Source organism: Halichoerus grypus, chromosome 14 (assembly GCF_964656455.1).
Source record: "Halichoerus grypus chromosome 14, mHalGry1.hap1.1, whole genome shotgun sequence".
Taxonomy (NCBI): Eukaryota; Metazoa; Chordata; class Mammalia; order Carnivora; family Phocidae; genus Halichoerus; species Halichoerus grypus.
The window spans coordinates 741,511-761,006 of NC_135725.1; the positions used below are offsets into that span (position 1 = coordinate 741,511).

General features: G+C 60.2%; 1 protein-coding gene across 2 annotated transcripts in view; it reads right to left on the reverse strand.

Annotated features, from left to right (window-relative positions):
- Nucleotides 1-19,193, reverse strand: part of BICD2 (BICD cargo adaptor 2) — a 39,824-nt gene extending 20,631 nt beyond the window's left edge. The window contains exon 1 of one of the 2 annotated variants that reach the window (XR_013443807.1): nucleotides 18,834-19,193. Coding sequence is in view for 1 of the 2 variants with exons in the window: in XM_036098014.2 (XP_035953907.1) it covers nucleotides 18,834-19,073 (240 nt within the window). In the remaining variant the exon portion in view is untranslated. The remainder of the gene's footprint in view (nucleotides 1-18,833) is intronic. The other variant, XM_036098014.2, reaches the window with a different exon arrangement.
- Between the last annotated feature and the right edge of the window lie 303 nt (nucleotides 19,194-19,496).

A 19,496-nucleotide genomic window follows, 5' to 3' on the forward strand; every position in this document is an offset into this window, starting at 1 on the left:
TGTTCCTGACATGGGTTCTGGGGCACACCCAGCCTGGCGAGCCCCAACATGGCCTCACAAGCCCAGGCATGAGGTCACAACCAGTCCTACCTCAAGTTCATCCCTGCCCTTGTGGACACCACAGACACCTGCAGTCAGGGCCAGACTTGGCGAGGGGCAGGGGGCTGGGTTTGCCCAGTGTGGAGGGTCCCCAGGCTGGGCCAGGGGGAGCGGAGGAAGCAGCATGTGCACAGCCTGGGCGGGAGGTGTCAAGCTCTTCCCAAAGCTTTAGGAGCCACGGTGCTTTTCCAGCGGGGAGGGCCTGGGCAGGAAGGCCCAGCGGAGGCAGAGGGCTGTGGGGGGGGCAGGGTGGGGGAGAGTCTGGCCCGGGGCTTCCCGCAGGGGGCTGGGCAGGAGCTCAGGGTGCCCGCGGGGTGTCCCCACTCTCCTGTCTCCCCAGAGGAGCCAAGGCGACAGGAGGTGGGGGACAGCTCCAGGCTGGTCCCTGGCCAGACCTTCCTCACTTGCCTGGTTGCAACCACACCAGTCCCAGTGTGCTGCGGTCTGAGCATCGTCTCTCACACACGCACACACAGCATTTCCAGCCGGCACCAACATGCCGAGACCCCCAACAGTCCCCACTGGTACATGGGGGCCCCAGATACCCGGCCCCCACCGGGCCCCCACCGGGCCCCCACTACCCCGATGAGGCTGAGATCCAGAGACAAAAGCAGGGCAGAGAAGCAGAGTCCATGTGGGGTAAGAGCTTTGCTGACCCCCTGAGAAGCACCCCCGGCCCGGGGTCAGCACGCTGCAGCCCAGCCAGCCGCATCTGCCCAGGCCTGGTTCTGCAAGTGAAGTTGTACCGGAACACACCTGAATGGGGAAGCTGAAGCAGCCGATAGGATGCTGGGGCCACTGTGCTGAGGCCATGGGCACAAGAGCTAGGGCTCAGAGAGGGTCCCTGGGTCCCAGGTCCACACACAGGTCAGCAACCAGCTGGGGACGGAGAGCCTGCTGCCCGCAGGGGGTATGTGCACCTTCCAGGCAAAAGGCTCCGTCAGCCTGTCCCTAACCGGCCCAGCTCAGGGCACAGGCCCCTCGAGGAGATATGAGGTCCCTACAGAGGCCCCAATCTTGGACCCTGCCCCACCCGGAGGGAGAAGCCAGGCAGCCCCTCTGGGTGGGTCATCCAGCACAGGGACAAAGATGGGAGGGTGGGGACAGGGGAAAACAGGAAGAGACCCCAAGCAGCTCCACACTTGGTACCAAATCCGTACCAGTCAGGGTTCCCCAGAGAACACATCGGTACAGACACAAGAGATTTATTACAGGAGTTGGCTCAGGCGGTTACAGAAGTGGGGAAGTCCCACAGTCGGCTGTCTGCAAGCCGCAGACAGACCCAAGAGAGCCGGAAGGGGTGTCTGAAGCCCCAAGGACAGAAGATGGACGCCCCAGCTCAGGGAGAAAGAGAATTCACCCTTCCCATTTTTGCTCCACGGGGCCAGAGGGACTGGATGACGCCCGCCCACACAGAATCACATGCTAACCCCTTCCAGAGAGACACACCCAAAAGTCCTGTTTCCCAACAACTGGGTGTCCCTTAGCCCAGCCAAACTGACACAGAATTAACCATCACACTGGCGTGGGGTCTGTGGCAACGACTCCCTACTCCGTCCTGTGGGGTGCAAGCAGCCACAACAACACAAAGGAGTGAAACTTTGTTTATGAGCCCCGGCTGGTGGCCCCACGTGGCCCTGGGGCAGCCGTCTGCGGACCCCCGGTCTGAGCCAGCACCTCCTCGTCACCTGGCATCCACTTCCTGTGCCTGCTCTACGAGAACTCTAAGTGTATGCTGGAGGGGCTGTCCCCGAGGCCGGTCAGGCCTGGGGGAGCCCTGGACAAGAAGCCCCTTCCTCCCCGGCCGGCAGGAGCGTGGGCACGAGTGGGGCGGTGCCCATGGCACACTGGGCTGTGCACAACATGCCCGGCCCGGTGCTGAGGCAGCTGGTGGGACCAGGCCCGGGAGAAACAGGACTCGTCGAGCTAGAAGAGCAACCCCCCAAGGGACTGCCCCCACCCATGTGGCCCCAGAGGGCAGTTCATCTGCTCAGCGGTGGCCTCGCCGTCTGCCCCCCAAAGAGAACGATCAGCAGCAGGTCATCCGCCCTGGCCACAGAGGCTGACCCTTAGTTTCTGACACGCGTACGTGGGGCCCAGAAACAGGTCTGCACGGAGAGACAGAACGAGCCTGCTCCTGACCCCAGGCGGGGCCTGGCTTCCTGGACAAGGGCCTGCATCAGCGGGGCAGAAGCGGCAGCGGGAAGCAGGCCTCCAGGTGGGGCTGCTCTGGAGGAGCTTTCTTCCCAGACCAGGCTGGCCGTCTGACGCAGCGGGCGCAGCACACGCCAAGCCAGAGAAAACCAGGGGAGGGAAGGCGTAGGTCCAGGAAGCCGTTTCCACAGTGAGGCTGGGATCTAGGATTCTCAGCCCCCCCCGGTGCTGGAACTCCTGGGCTGACCCAGACTCACCCATACACGGTGCACCCCCCTTTCCCCGAAGGGCCACTAAGCTGAACCCCCAAGTCCTGCCAGCCACCTGTCCCCCTGCCCCCCTCCCCGCAGCTCTGGCGTGCTTACTGTCTGCCTGGGAAGACAACAGACACTGCCGGGCCCCCAGACCACTCTGTCCCAGCTGGGGGCCCAGAGCCTGGCACTCCGGGAACCTCAGAATGGCCAGAATCACTCCCTCGCTTCACCAATGGTCTCGAGCAGAGTGAGGAGCCCCTAAGGCGTCCCTCACCTCTTTTCCGTTCAAATGGTGTCTACCAGAATCTTGCCCTGGAGAGCAGCTTCTCAGAGCAAGTGTGTCCCCAGAGCCCTCCAGTGGGTCACGCAGGCCAAGCAGCACGTGGGGGTGGAGGGGTCACGCCTTCGCCACCTGCTTCTGCCCCGAGGGAGGGCAAGCAGCCGTGGGAGCCACAAGGAAGAAGAGCAACTCAAGTCCAATGCCAGCCAGCAGCCTGTGCCCAACAGATACGGATCGACTGACAGACTCCCGTCACAACTGGTACACGTGGGCCACGGTGCTGCCGCAGTCACTCAAGTCACGGGGATCCGGGGACTCCAGGGCGACACTGTGACTCAGGCACTTCCGCATGGTCAGGTCCTCCTGCAGAAGCCCACCAGCCCCACAGGAGCCTCATTAAACGCAAGCAGGGTTGAGGCCGTGAACTGGGTACAGATACAAGCCCGGTGGTGCTGTTACGGCACAAAGATTTTATAACACTAAGGGAGTAAAGTCTCCACTGCAGACAATCAGTCCTATCCACACGGCATTCACGGCGCAAACAGCCTGGCACTAAATACGCAATACTGCAAGAACGTACCAACTGGACAAAGATCCAGAGTCTGGGGGCATTTAGCACTATGCAAGTCAATCGGAACTGGCGTCAACACCGAGAAGACGCAACAGCAGGATGAAAGGCACAAGCTTCCTTCCAATCAGAGAGTTTCCCAAAGGAAACGGTACGACGACAGGATGGGCTGACCTCATAATGATCTCAACAGAAAAAGTCGCACATGCATGTTGTGTGCCTGGGTAGAGCAGAATAAAAATAGATGCTTCTCAAGTTTTCTATAAATCCAAAACTGGTCTATTTAAAAATATATTAGCGTGCACCCCAACACATGAAAACTGATGTCTTCACTAATATCTGTACCAAAGAGTCCACACAGAACAGACACCAGAAAATCGAGTTAACAAAAAACAGAAACATCTCCTGTCAGCACTTGGGGATCACTGCCAAAACGGTACTGTGCCGGGGAAGGGGATGCGCTAAAATACACTTCAGTGATAAAAAGAAACACAGAGACTCAACAAAGTAAACAGACAAAAGTCTCAGAAAGGGAAGTGCCACAGCAAAAGCCCAAAAGCAAAATAAAAAAGCAAAAGCAACTAAGCTGGTGTCTTTTTTCCACCTGGCGATGGTTTTAGCCAGGGTGGTGGTCTGCGTGGGGCACCTGCCCCTCAGTCCTGAGATGATGTGTTCGCTGGGGCAGGGCCGGGGCTGGACCCCAGAGCCTCGCTGTTCACCACCACATCCGGTCCCAGCACGAGACAGGAGAGAGGGGCGGGCACCCTGGGCTCAGTGGACATGCTCATCCAGGAGCTCCCCCAATCCTCCCTGCACAGGGGGCCCAAGGGTACCCACGCCGAAGGCGCGCTCAGAGACTTGGGAGGCCCCAGGAAACAGAGCTACGCTTCACCGGGAACGCCAAACCAGCAGCACCAACACAGTGCAGTTCTAACAATACTGACTCGGCGCCCGGCAGGGATCAGCGTGAGCAAGCCTGCACAGCTGGCCCGACAGCGTGTCGGGAGGCAGCTACACTCACTCCTGCCACCGACAGAGTAAGTGCGGAAAGGCAAGGACCCCGCCCACACGAGGATGCGCCCGCGATGACCGGCCTCACTGCTCGGCCAAAGCTCTACAAAATGGGCGTGGGAGCTTTCTTCCTGACATCATAGCAAGAGCATCTGCGCGCCAGTAAGTCCATCTCGACGGATGAGCGCTGGCGTTCACCAAGGGCGAGTGCATTAGTAAGTATCGGACAAGCCCTGGGGTCCCACCCCTGGAAAGGACAAGGCAAGGGAACCCTTGCCCACACGTCACAGAGGCTGGGAGACACGGAAGAAAGGACGAGAGGTGATGATTTCACCCAGGAAATGCAACGAGGAACACCTCCAGAAAGCTCGCTGACAGATCTCCGATCCTCTCAAAGTAAGTTGTTAGGTAGGGAGACGTAATAAGAAACAATTTATCGTTGCAACATCGAAACACAGTAACCCTTGGATACTACCTTAACTAGAACCCCAAGACTTAGTCATAGGAAAGGACAGCAACTCTGGTGGGAGGACTGAGCCGGAGCAGGAGGGGGGGCCCCACGCCACACAGGCAGGACCACCACACGGCTGGAGACAGCTGCCCCAGACCCTCTGGGGTCACGGCAGAGCAGCGGTGAAATTTATCCCGACCATTAGCAAGCAGAAAGACTCTCGCCCTCACCTCCTAAAAAGCTGTAAAGGTGTAATTCACATGCCGTAACATTCACCCTTTCCATGGGTACAAATCAGTGGATTTTAGCATATTCAGAGGGTGGTGCGACCATTATCACGACTGCCACGTTCTCATCACCCCAAAAAGAAGACCTCACCCCCACCGGCAGTCGCTCCCTGGCTCCCCTGCCCCAGACCCTAAAAACCACCAGTGTACGTCTGTGCCTGCAGGTCTGTCTATTCGGGACACTTCACAGAAGGGGCACCTCCCACGATGTGACCGCTGTGACTGGCCTCTTGGAAGCCCTTGGAAGCATCGCGTTCCAAGGTTCACCCACGCGTGGCGAGTACCTTCACTTCACTTCGCTTTGGGGCTGCTCAGAACGATGCCACTCTGAACACTCATGGAGCATTTGTGTGGACGCTGTGTTCGGTGTCCTGGGCATACACACAGGGGCAAACCGCTAGGTCGCGTGGTGACTCTGTGTTTAACGCTTCGAGGACCCGCCACACCATTTGCCAAGGCAGCTGACCGTCTTACTTTCCACCGGCCAAGTGTGGGTTTTGATTTCTCCGCATCAAGCGTCATCAACACTTGCTGTCTTTGATTAGCCGTCCCAATGGGTGTGTGAGGTCCCCTCCTGTTAAAGGACCCATAACAGTAACAATACTGGCCACCATTCACATGAGTGCCTTCACCATATCATTTCACTTAATGCCAGTCTCAAAGTTCTCAGGAGGATTCGCGTTCACGTTTTTTTGGAGGAAGAAAGTAAGGCCCTGAGAGGCGGAGGCCTCAGCCGTCCCCAGGAGAGGACCACGGGGCTCTGGGCCACCCCGCCCCTCAGCCGCGCCTCCCGCTGCACCAGCATCAGAACCACTCACTGCCTGACGACGGCAGGATCCGTCCAGGTAACTCCAACGCATCAGTAAGAAAAAGGCAGACACCTTCCAGAAACGCTGGTGACGGTCCCGAACAGGCTCTTCACAAAGGAGTGTCTCCAAATGACCAGTCAACAAAGGACTGGCTGCATGAGAGGGGCATGAGAGGGCTGGAGCCAGCAACCAAGGGGTGCGTACAGGACAGACGTCCCCGAGGAAGGCCCCGAGGCACAAGCGGAGCTCACGCAGCACCCGGAACAGAGCGGCTCCAAGGCCCAGCCCACAGCCCTGCTCAGCGGGGTGGCTCAGCTCCCAAACCCCCCAGCCCCCACCAGGCCTCTGCACCCTTCCAGCTCTGACGGGGTCCAGGGAGGAGATGCCACAGACGGGAGAGGCCCCGGGGGGGGGGGGTTCAGGAAGCAACCTAAGCCCTGAGCACTTCACCGTCTGTGCCAACGGGAGCCCATTAGCTTCTCTCATGGGAAAGCTCTCCTTGCACAGGCCAGAGAAACCAGACTCCGAGAGCAAGTGACTCCCTATCACCTCCCAGGGACGGCCGCCAGAGAAGGCAGGAAAGAGGCAGAGATCGGAGGGCAGAACCAACACCTGGCCCTATTTAGCTGCCTTGCCTCAAAATCACCTGGGGAGCCAGAAACATCTGTTCACAGGTGCACGCGCACCTGCTAGGCGGCCCTTCCCCGTCTTGGGGTGTCGGACCTGGAGTGTTGTGGTTACTGGGGCAGTGCCTGTTAATCCCCAGATCTGGCTGAGGCTGGTCACGCTGGTCCTCAGCCCCACTTCACACGGCTTACGGAGATTATCTCCCTCCTGCGCACGGCCCTGCACCCCCAGGCGCTGGGTAACTGAAGCGGCAGAGCCCGAGGAGGGCCTGGCCTTTTTGCCAGGGGACCAGGGCGGCTATCTGTGCGTGTCTGTCCTGGACAAGGGCAGATGGGTCCCACTCATGGGAATCACCAGGAAAGGCGAGCGTGCACACGCACACAGAGCCTTGCGCACCGGTAACCCCTACATCCCCAAGGGGGAGGGGTGGTGACTCAGGCACCGACTTGGCACCGACTCAGATAGGAAGCCAACCATTAACACAAAGGTCTGCAAGAGAACCTGATCACTGCAGAGGCCAGCAGGGCCCTTGCGGCCAGGTGGTGCAAAGGCACCTGCTGGTGACCCTCCTGATGGGGCAGCCATGGGAGCACAAGCAACTCTTCATCTCCTTATAGGTGAGTTACGCACCCATGTCAAAAATGAGGGCTGCTTACAAGACAGAATCATCTGGGTAGCAGCCAGAGACGCTCTGGAATCTTCCATCCCTCGAGATCCATCCCACCCTGATTAATGCAACCCACCACGTGAAGAAGGGTTCAGCCCCACCTCACAGTGAATCCCAACAAGTGGGAGACACGGGACGGCCAGCAGGAGCCTGTGAATTCCCTCAGTCCAACACCACCCGAAGACCAGTACTCTTACCATTTCGGTTCACAGACAGAGAGTCGAGCTGGGGAAGGAAGGGCCCGAACCCCTAAATACACAGTGTAGGCCGGGGCAGGCCTGGCCTATGGAAATGCAAACACCAGTGGGCCCGGGGCACCCCATACCTAGCACCAGGTGTGCACCCACTCAGTGGATCAGGCGAGCCCACGCCTGGCAAGTGACAGATACTCAGTAAATGCCTATGCATGGCCCAGAGGCCAGGGAGGACATGGTGACCCTGCAGGGGTGATGGGCCCACACGAGAAGTCGGTGGGTGGGGACAACAGGTCCAGTGAATACACGGGGGCTAGGCGGTCTGCTGGGAAGGCTTGAGGTGCTATGGGTTCCGGGGTGGGGGGGGTGGTTCTGAGGCAGCTAGAGAGCAGACCTCCTCTTTGGATTGGGAACTTACCCTGGGAAGGGGGGCAGCCCCCTCGTGGACTTGGGAGTCTCCTCCCGGGAACAGGGACTTCCTCTTGGGATTGGGGGCCCCCTCCTGGGAACGGGGGGCAGATGGAGGCTGTGGGCACACTCACACAAACTCTGCCCAGCTGACAACCCTCACCCATCATACCAGCGTGCCAAGGGCCCATCCCTGTCCCAGGCCCAAGTGGACCATGTGTGACATCTGTCCTCCATTGACCCACCCTTCCCACTGTGTGGCTTCTGGCCTCAGTTTCCCTCGGAGCACCTGCACACTGGCTGTGGGGATCAGACGAACCAGACCTGAGGACTGACGCCCACATGGGAACAGAATGCAGCTGCCGAAGGATGGTTGTCACCCCCGCCCGTCCCATCCACCCACATTTGTCCCATCACCAACCACGCACCCCAGCTGCCCTGGGCAGCGTCCAAACATTAAGCTGCTTTTAGAAAGCTGGGAATCCACTCCTGGGCGGGAGGGATTTAGCCAGAATCGGTGCATTTAGAGAAGATTACTCCCTAATTGCCTCAGTGTCAGCAGGCAGGCTTCTGGCCAGCTGAGCCTCAGGGCTGGGGCGGTCCCCAGGGACCTGGGTGGACCCAGAGGCCAGTCCCAGAGCCGGGGGCAAGCCCCTGTGTTCCCGCACTGCTGGCCGGCCACCGCGAGCCCCGCTGAGCAGCCTTAGGCCACGGCACAAAGGGTGGCTGCCTGGCCCCCGTCTGCCCCGTGCCCCCCGATGGCCGGGGCTCACCCGGACAGCAGCCTGTGTGGGCTCGCTCCACCTCTAATCTCAGCACGTCTTCTCTGTTAGTAGCCGCGTGGGAAAGGGACACCCGGCAAGCCAGATGGTCAGCAAGTGGCCAGAGACCCTACCTCAGGACCCAGAGCCTGCGAACTTGGGGACAGACGTGACTGCAGCTGTGGCCAAGGCGAGACGGTGGGTCTCAGAGTAGCCCCCACATCTGGCATCCTGTCCTGCTGGCCCTGGCCGGGTGAGTGCCAGGTGCCCCCCAGGAACCGGTGCAGGATCACCTGCCGTGAGGGGCTCCCACTGTCTGGTCTCCCAGCCTTGCCCCTCCACCCCGCACACCTGAGGCTGTCCAGAGGGGTGGGGCGGTCAGGCCCGCCTGTGCTGTGACAAACGCAGTGTGCACATGGCCCACGTCTCTGCTCCAGGACACCCTCCTGTGGAGACCGCCGGGGCCACCTCACGGCCATGACAACAGCACCAGCACTGTGTCATGTGAGCGGCCACCCTGTAGACTGCCGCCGACTGCCGTCAACTGCCGCCCTGCGCCCTGGGCCAAGCTTCACAGCCGCACCTCGGTCCTGAAAACAGGGGCATTCCAGACCTCAGCCGGTGCCAGCACAGAAGGGCGTCCTGCAGTGGAAGGGAGGCACTGAGAGAGCGCAGAGAAAGACATGTGCTTGGCAGCAAGAGCATGTGGGAGCCCCACCTGGGCCGACCATAAATCCAGTGGGTTCCTGCAGACCTGTCCCAAAGTCGGCGACGAGGAGCAGCCACAGGGAGAGGTCAGACCCAGGGGCCCAACAGGCTGGAAAGTGGTTCCCAGAGGGTGGTGGGTACCTGAAATGACAGTGGAGGCACCTGAACCCAAACACTTCTGGAGAGACAGAACGGCCCTGGGGCAGGCAGCCAGTGGAACACCCATGGGGACCGGGTCTCAGGTCTGACCACTGGCTGGTCTCAATGCACAACTCAAATGCACAGGCTGGTAAGTTTAGCAGATCACTGGGCTGGTTTATCAGGAATAAAGTCAACCCTCACTGGGCTGAACCCCAAGGGAAGGAAAACCACATGAAGACGCTGCCCTGTGGACCGCCTTCAGGGACAAGGGCACAAGGACACAGACGTACCACACTGGTCTTTTATCAAGAATCTCACCAACCGGGCTGGTGATTTTTCTTTTTAACCATGTGCATTCTGTTACTTCTTGTCAAGATTTAAAAAAAGGACAATCACAGGCTGTCAGTGACCACAACCAACCTCATCAGCGCAGGGGTGAAGACCTGGGGAGCAGGTCCCTGTCAGGAGCAGAGTCACACAACAAAACCCCCGGGGCTGAGGGACACATGAAAAGACGGAAACCTAGTAAAACCAGTAACACACAATAATCAAGACAGTGGGATATGATCAAAAGGGTAACTGCACAGAACGGGACAGAACAGAGCACCTGCAGTCGGCCCATATACAGTGAACGGACCTTGGGGGGGATACAACGGAGCAAAAAACAGTCCAGTCTCTTCAACAAACCTGCAACACCCAGACACCCCCATGCCGAGAAAGGGAGTCCGGGCACACCTTTATGCCCTTCACAAAAACTAACTCAAAACCAAGCCCTGACCTAAACATAAAATGACAGAACTTCCAGACAGAAACACAGCAGAAGAATTGGTGCAATCCTGGGTTTGGGGATGCAGATCTCAGCACCAAAAGCACAACCCACAAAAGCAAGATGGCACGAAAACTACAACCGCTCTGTGAAAGACCCTGCTACGAGAGTGAAGAGACCAGCCACAGATGGGGAGGAATTACTTGCAAACTACAACTTGTGTCCCAAATACATCAAGAACTCCTAAAACAGTAAGAAACAACTCAATTTTCAAATGAGCCACAGATGAGAGCCGACACGTCACCAAGGACACAGACAGCAAACGAGCCCATGACAAGCTGCTCCACGTCATCGGGGGCGCCAGCAAGATGGCACTCACGCTTCCTGGAGAGGCCAAACCCGGAGCACCAACCGCGCCGGACGCTGATGCGCACAGCAAGCAGCAGACACGCACAGTCAGGCTGCAGGGACAGAGAGTTTGGGAATTTCTTGCAAAACTACACAAACTCCACCCAGCGATCCCACGCCCAGTACAAGCACCCCACGCGAGCACCTGCACACAGATGGCTACAGCACCTTTATTCATGATCGTGCAAAGCTGGAAGCAACCAAGATGCCCAGTCTGAATGGATAAACAAAGGGTGGGTATATCCACAGAAAAATGTAGGCAAATTTTAAAACATCACTGAAGAAGTTGGGGGATCCCAGGAAGGAACACAGTATGTGCTGAGCGGTCTAACTGTATTTCAAATGAATGAAGCGACCTCACTGAAGGGGACGGGGAACACGGTGCTTGCTCAAGCACCTTATCTGGAACCAGGCGGGGCACAGAAGCACTCCGCTCTAGGTGACACGGGCACAGGTCCGCAGTTCTGACCCTCCCGCGCGCCTGCACTCCCACAGAGCGGTCACACGGCTGGGTGGCGGGTGGCGGAGCCAGGTGTCTCGCTGCTGGAGGGAGGTTACAGATAAGCAAGGGGAGGCAGCCAGAAGGACGCCCGCGGCGACGGGCCAGAGCTGGAGACATCAACGTGAACCCACGTTCAGCTTGACACACGCACAGGTGGCTCCGTCTAGAAATGTCTGTAGACGTGTGTGCGCACGGGCCGCCGTACCCACACCTGTCTCCTGGCCCAGTCGGCTGGGAGGGCGTCGAGGCCGTGACGCTCGGCAGCAGCAGGCACCCAGCACCCAGACCCTGGCTGCTGCTGCTGCTTTTTAAAGATCTTATGTATTTATTTGAGAGAGAGTGTGTGTGTGCGTGCCGGGGGCAGGGGCAGAGGGAGAGGGAAAGAGAATCTCAAGCAGACTCAGAGCTGAGCACAGGGCTCACTCAATCCCACGACCCCGAGATCATGACCTGAGCCGAAATTAAGAGTCGGACGCTTAACTGACTGGGCCACCCAGGCGCCCCCAGGTCTTGGCTTCTAACACCCTCTCCGATAAAAGAAGCCAGGCTCCTTGAAGAAGTGGCTGATTCCAGAACTGGGGCACGGATGAGCCTGGAGTGCCTTGCAGCACCAGAGTTGCTAAGGAAGAAAGGAAGGAGGGAATGAAGAAGGCGAGATGAGAAAGGAGGGAAGGAGGGGAGGAGGGAAAGAAGAAGGGAGGAAGAGGAGGGACGGAACAATCATGACTACGAGTATGTCAAGGGGCCACAGGAGCGAATGGAAGTGCCACCAGGGGCCAAAGCTGGAACAAGTGAACAACAAAATCAAGCAGTATTGGATCCTAACACAAATGTAAACTGTGAGTCAACAGCAATATAAACCCCTGGGCGGGTAACTAAATAAATGGGGAAGAGACAGGTCTCCCATGCAGAAAAATCCCAAACGTAGGTAGAAGCTCCCGTCCAAGAAGGGTCTGGAAAAGGGGAAGGGACGCCCTGGCAGAGGAGACCTGGACAAACACCCAGCCAGGGATGTGGGGAGAAGAGCACTTCACTGCTGAGACCCTCCTCCCAAAAGCCCATCACCCCACCCCAAGCCCAAGAAACACAGGAGACAAATCCCAACTGAGGGACATTTGGCAAAACACCTGCCCGGTGCTCCCCAAAACAAACACGGAACGTCTGAGACACTGTCGCATCCAGGAAGAGCCTGAGGACACGTGAGGTCTGTCCTGTGGGCTCCCACATGGGGTCCTGGGACTGCTGTTTTCCTGGGACAAGACCAGCTCCCACTGTTCCTGGAACAGATATTGTAGCAGAAGTGACTGCCTCACCAGGCTGGCCACGACGACAAAGCCGGGGGACATCAGTGCTGGCGACAACTTGCCCCTAGGCTGCTATGGGGGTCTGCCCTCCCTAACCGGTGAGCATCTGCAATCCCAGCCTTTGCACCAGCTGACAGAGTGACAGCAGACAGCCTGCCTGGCTCTGCCCCATCCAGGGGTCGACATGGCCTCTGAACACCCCGGGTCACAGCCGAGGGCATCCAAGGAGCCCCTCAGGCTGGCGGACAAGCCTGGACCGCTCCAGTGCACACGGGATGGGGTGCGAGGGAGATGGAGAGAGGAGCGTGCCCAGGGGACCCCAGGCACTAAATGACCGAGGCCTGCAGAACAGGTCCCGGGGCACCCTCTCACAATCCCTGCCAGGGCTTCCGGGATGCGCTGGCCTAACCTGAGGACACCGAGGCCCAGGGAGGGGGCTGCTGGGGGTCACATCAAGCCTTGCTGGCACACGGCGTGGGCCATGAGCCCTCGCTCTGACCCAGGTCCCCACCTGTGGAGCGGGGACAAGGCCAGCCCCTCTCTCCTGGGTCACAGAGGGCTGGCATCACTCTGCGTCAGTCAGGACACACCCGATGGGTGATCAGGGGCCCCAGGGGGCAGTGGAGGGACAAGAAGGCTGGTCTCACAAATGTGCCGGATGGGCGACCCAGGAGCCCGGCCACCGACCAGCTGAAGGCAGCAGTCCTGCCAACTTTTTAAGAAAAAGGAACACACAGACAGTAGCAGGGCCTGCGGGAGAGGGCAGCCCCAGGCCCAGCGGGGGACAGGACGGCGGGAGGCCTCAGGACAGGCCCTCGGCCAGGGGCACCCAGCGGACCCTGCTTGGCTCCTGATGCAAACACACCAGTGAGGCCACGTTTCTGAGCCAAACAGGCAAATCCCAATGCTGACGGGACATGACTGGATCGTGACAACGTCAAGGAAAATTCAGCTGTGAATGCTATGAAACACTTAACCTACATTCCATAAAAGAGTCCTTATTTTCTCAGCCCGACACACAGTCGTGCTTACAGAGAAGCAAGGCCCAGGAAGAGGCGAGCTGGAGCCGCAGACACACGCCAACCACACGATTCCCCCTGCTTGGGTTCTGCTCAAAACCTCCCCTCAAGAAGGTGGAAGCCCTTGGCAGGGGCGCCATGCAGACAAACTGCCTTTTAAAAAGCAAACCCGTAAAACACAACCACACGGTGATTTCACGTAACACAGTGACTGGACCAGAGCGCACCGCGTCTTCCAGACCCACGGAAACCCCGTCTCCGTTCACGTGAATTAAACCTGCTTTTCTGCAACCCAGAGCGTAACACAAACCTGTGTCTCTTCGCAAGCCGTCAGAGCTGCTGCTTTCTGCTTTTCGGAGTACTGTGCGGCTGCCCTACGGCCACGGGAAGAAAACAGGTGGCGAGAAGAAACAGCCTGCCGCTCCCCGTACTTGCCATCGATCACCTTCCCAATTCCCGCACACGTACCGCGCACAGCTAGCTTCTGATGCTCCCAAAGCAGACATACGATTCTTAAAATGTATTAAGATCTAAACAAGAAGCCAGGCCCCAGACCTCCTCAATACTATCACCTGCCTGAGCCCGGACGGCCCTGCGTCCCCGTGACCCTGCAACCTGGATCTGGGTCCTCCTCCCACGGCAGACCCTGTGGGGGAGGGCTCCGGGGCCCCGGAGGGCCTTGCCCATCAGAGCGTGCGGGGTCCTGGCCAGCCCCTGCCCACTGGCCAGCTTCACCTCACTGTCTCAGCAGAAGCCAATCTTTCTCTACCCCCAATGTTTGCAGCGGCACGTCACCCAGTGCACCACCGTGGGGAAGTGTCACTGCGGGCGGCTGCCCCTCACTGACAAGGGGAAACTGATCTCCTCCCTCCCGGCCAGGGGCCCGGGTCCCTGAGGTGGCAGGGAAGCCCAGCAGGACTCCGTGCGGCCCTGGCCACCGCTCTCTCTGACCACCGCCTGCCCGTGTGCTCCAGGGGCACTGGCCCCCGGTGCCCAAAGCCACAGTCAGCCTCCCTGACCCTGACGGGCAGACCGCTGGTCCAGGGCACACAGCTCCTGAGGGCTAGGCAGGGTCCACACGACCCTCGGAGGCAGCGTGGAGACCGTGGCCCCGGACGGCTCATGCAGCACCTCCTTCCCTGCCAGGGCTGTACCTCTCAGGCTCCCGCTGCCGCTCATCTCGGGAAGCATCTCGTGACAGCCAGTCAGCACGGACGGGACAGGAGGGGACATGGAGGCAACGCAGGACACTCTGGTATTTCTCACGTTTGCTTTGTGACCCCTGCCCGACACGTTCCGAGGCAGCAAAGTGGGGAGCGTCCAGCAGTGCAGCCATGGGGAGCCAGCCGGTCACCATCCTTGCTCACCAGCAGCTGCCTCCCTCAACTGTCACCCCGCAGGCCCGGCCACCCCTGCGCCTCCAGGGCCCGCCAGACCCCACCTTCCGCCCCAAGTCAGGCCCCTTCCCGCCCACCGCAGACCGCCGCACACCGGCCCGGAAGGCGCGGGTCCCCCAGGGGACTCCAGCCCCAAGGACTCTGCTCCATCTTCCAGGACAATCCCCACAGGCTTTAGCCAAGTCCGGGCTCTTCCCACCCCCAAGAAAACACTTGAGGAGGCCTCCAACCACCCCTCCCTCCTCGGCAGGAACAGGGACAGGCTCACAGCCTTGAGCAAAACTCGGCTTCCCTGTGCCTCGGTTTCCCCAGCTGTGGGATGGACATAACAAGGTGGTGGCCCCAAGGGTAGGGGTGGGGGCTGTAGGAGTCAGTGGCGAATGGGGAGGCCTTCACAGCACCCTCCTCTGTGGGACTAAACTGACTCACAGCTGTAGCTTCTATGCAAAGACCTTGAGGGGACCCGGTGCCTGAGGACCTCGTTCTAAGTGGTCACCCCCACCCATCCATACCTCAGTTTCCCCATCCACTGGGACAGGAGGGTAGGAGAGGGAGGGAGGGAAGGAAGGAGGGAGTGTAGGAGACAGAGCAGCCCCCACCAGCTCTGCCCTGGCCCTTCAGGCTGAGCAGGACCAGAAGGACTTCAGCGCTGAGAGCTGGGCTCAGGCAAGTCCGGAGGGAGGGGAGGTGGCTGCGAGAAGCGCCCAGGCCTCGAAGGGCCCGCGGGCTGGAGGGCGGGCCTTCCGGGAGCTGGGAGAGGCAGGACTGGCAAGAGCAGCGAAGGCAGACGGACACAGGGCCGCAGTGCAGGGTGAGCCCGGCCCGGGGCCGCAGGCAGCAGGCTCTGCTACCCAATCTCCTGTGGGGACGGCAGGGAGGGGAGCCAGGCCAGAGTGAGGTGGAGGGAAGGAGCTGACGACACCAGCTGGCACGCACTAAGTAAGCACTTACTGTGTGCGGGCACCGTGCCCAGCCCATGACACACCACAGCTCACCAGATTCCACCCGCTGCTTCCCGGGCCCTAAGTACGCCGCGCAAACAAGATCCCGAGGTGGTACCCAAGGCAGAGAGGGCGCTGACCCTACACTCGGACCCCCGTCTGGCCTGAGGCACGCCCTCCAGCCCCCACATCCCTGAGGCGAGGACCACCCACTCAGGGCACCTGCCTGGGCCCAGCAGGCAGGAGCTACCGCCCCAGCACACCGGCCCCCCTGAAGCTGCAGCAGAGGGTACAGAGCGGGATGAGGACGTGGCCACTCAGGACAGCAGACACCACACGGCTGGCTGACCAAAGGCCATGCGATTCTCTTCCCCACAGAGCGGGGAGGGGACACAGTGGGCCTTGGGATGGATTGGGCCCTTATTAAGCCAGGTTCAGTCACTAGCAAAAATGCTTAGGCAAAAAGGGCCAGCGGGTACCGCCCCATACACACACGCACATGCACACACACACCATGGTGTCAAGACACACACGCACCAAGTGACAAAGGCTGCAAGGCCACCACAGGGGCCCACTCGTCCTGGGCCCGGGCACAAAGCCACTCACCTATGACCAGCCAGCCAGCCTCCCTCCCTCACAAACAGGACCATCTACAAAGGCTGGGCACAGGAGCACAAACACCTCTGTCTGAAATACAATTTGTCCGCAACTGAACCAACTCTAGTTCGAGAAATGAAATGTTAAAAGAATACAAATGGCTCACCTCTCTACAAGAGAAAAAAAAGACCCAAGAAAATATGTCTCGTTAAATCTTGATTTTTAAAATGAGAGTTAACAGGGGCGCCTGGGTGGCTCAGTCGTTAAGCGTCTGCCTTCGGCCCAGGTCATGATCCCAGGGCCCTGGGATCGAGCCCCGCATCGGGCTCCTTCCTCAGTGGGGAGCCTGCTTCTCCCTGCCTGCCGCTCTGCCTACTTGTGTTCTCTATCTTTGTCAAATAAATAAAATCTTAAAGAAATAAAAAAATAAATAAAAATTAAATAAAGTAAGAGCTAACATATCCAAGTAAGACGGCGACTACGATGAACGAGGTTGAGGAGAGGCTGCGCCGGCCTGGGCGTGCGTGGCCTGGTGCCACCTTCCCGCAGCGTGTCTGAGACTCCGACGCTCCTTTCTCGGCTTCCGCTCAGCTGTACTCACCGCACCCACAGTGGGGGGAGCTAGAGATCAGGACAGTGGGGCTGTGTGTCCAAGGCCAAGGGGCTAGTTCCTCCAGGAGCTGGTAGGTGACATCAAACCAAGCAAGCAGGCACTTGAAGAACACGTGTGGGGACTGACACACCATCCTCCTGATTCCCTCTGGGATCCACCCTCCAGACACACCCCACAAAATGATGGCCAAAACATCTGTGTCTGTGACAGTAAAGAGCTGATAACGGAAAGGCCCCTAAGTGGGGACTGGTTCTTTCTGCTACAGTCTGTTCTGGTCTGTTCTTAGAGTGGACATGAGTGTGAGCTTGTCAACACAGAAAGGGACTGTGCTTGCTGCTGGGCCAGGGGGTGGGGAGGTGCTCAGCAAGTTAGGGGAGGGGGGAGGACCAGAGACCTGAAGGGGGCCAAAGGCACTCCTGCTCCGTATTCTCACAGCCCCCTGCCTCCCTCCACTGCCGGTGCATCCCCTCACCCCACGCACCTGGATGGGGCCCGCCAGCAGATGACAGGACCACGGGTCTCATGTGTTGCCACCCGCCCCCCACCCCCAACGTCAGTTGGCTTACTAATTCTAACCAAACACCTGATCTGCCTAGCACAGACCTAAGCACCTGTGCGGGCTAATACATTCTCTCCTCGTCGCTATCAGAAGGGGACCTTACTGGTGTCCCCAGTGAGGCAGGGAGGCTCTGAACAGCACAGGCACCTGCCTGAGGCCACTGGGAGCAGACAAGCCCGGAGGTGGGCAGTCAGGGAGGCAGCGAGCATGGTGGATCCCAAGACCAAGGGCCAAGAGCCCACCTGGACAAGGGAAGTGTCTGGTGGGGAACGGGCACGCTGTCAGAGAAACCAACAGGCCACACACCTGACCATGCCCGGCCTTTTCTAATATACCATTCTCAGACCAGTCTTTTCTGGGTGGGCAATGTTGCAGAAGGAAAAGCTAGGGCTCCAGCCCACAATCACACCAGCAAGGCGCTGGGCCTGGATCCCAACCTGGATGTTCCACCCAGAAAGCAACTTCTTCCTGCCCACCCCCCACAACAGGGCTGAGGAGTCAGGGAGACCTGGGAGAGAAGCTGCTGTTTAAGTCACCCAGAACTGCTTCATGGAAGGCCTGCCCAGCTCTCCGGAGAGGCTCCAAGGCAGCCTGGGGGTCCCACCTCACCCCGGGGCCAAAATCACAGAGAAGACCCAAGGCTCCTTCGGTGACAAACACCCACAGACCTGTCACCCGACCCCGGGACGGCAGCCAAGGCACCAAGACAGGAAGTAGGCGGGAGAAGTACTGCATCCCAGAGAAGTAATGGGGGGGCAGTCGCGGAGCTGAGCCTAGGAGAGACGAGGGGCATGCCAGCTACCGTAGATGACCACATTCAAGGCGAGCCCCTGTCGAGGCCCTTTCCCAGCCTCAGAGCGCTCACGGAAGAGAGGAGAGCTCATCTGCCTGGAGGTGATGGGGGCCCAGGTCGGGCCTCTCCCAGCCGGCTACCTGCATCCGTCCCACGCCCCCATCCCCCAACCCGGGAAGCCCAACACCGCAGAGGACACCATCCCACTGGGCCCGAGGCCTGCAGCCAGAAGCAGACAGGCTGGCCACACGGCCCCACCCGCAGCCCCTGCCCGCGGAGGCCCGAACTCCCGCACGCGCGCCGTCCACCGCACCTGCGGGCCGCTGCAGCCCCTCCCGGCGGGCCGGACGCCCCGACCCTGGGCGCCGCAGTGCTGGCCCGGCCCGGCCCGGCCCGGCTGGAGGGCTGGCCGGGGACCTGCCCAGCCCGGGGTCAGGGCTCCGCTCGGCGGTCCGCCCGGCCCGGCTGCCGGGGTCGGGGCTCGGCCGGGGCGCGGCGCCGCCCCTGCCCCTCACCTCCTTGAGCTGTTCCATCTCGCCGCGGATGGCCTCGTAGTCCACCTCGAGCTCCTCGAACTGCAGCTTGAGCTGGTGCTTCTCCTCGAGCACCGCCAGCCCGTACTCGGCCGCCTGGATCTTCTCGCGCGTGGTCTCGGCCAGCTCGTGCGACAGCCGCTTCACCTCGGCGCGCAGCCACTCGGGCTGCGCCTCCATCACCAGCCGCGCGTACTCCTCCTCCTCCGACGGCGCCGACATGGTGGCCCGCGGCCGGCTCGCGCTGCTCCCAGCGAGGCTCAGGCCGGGCTCCCGTCCGCCGCCGCCGCCGCCGCCGCCGCCCAGCCCGACGGCGCCCGGGTCGCCCCGGCGCAGCCGCAGTGCGCTCCGTGACGTGCGAGGCACTGTGGGGGCCGTAGTCTCGCCCCCGCCGACTACACGGCCCGTCGTGCCCCGCGCCGTCAGCTCGGCCGTGATTGGCCTGCGGCCTGCGCCGAGGAGGGCCCCTTCTAAAGCCGTTGCCTCCGTCACCGCCTCCGCGGGTATTGTGAGGGCCTTCGTCCCGCCCCCGCGCCCACTACAAGACCCGTCGTGCCCCGCGACACCGCCGGACGGTGATTGGCCCTGGCCTAGGCCGCCGGCCTCCAACGCCGTCGCTTCCGTCGCTGCCGCCGGAGGTATTGT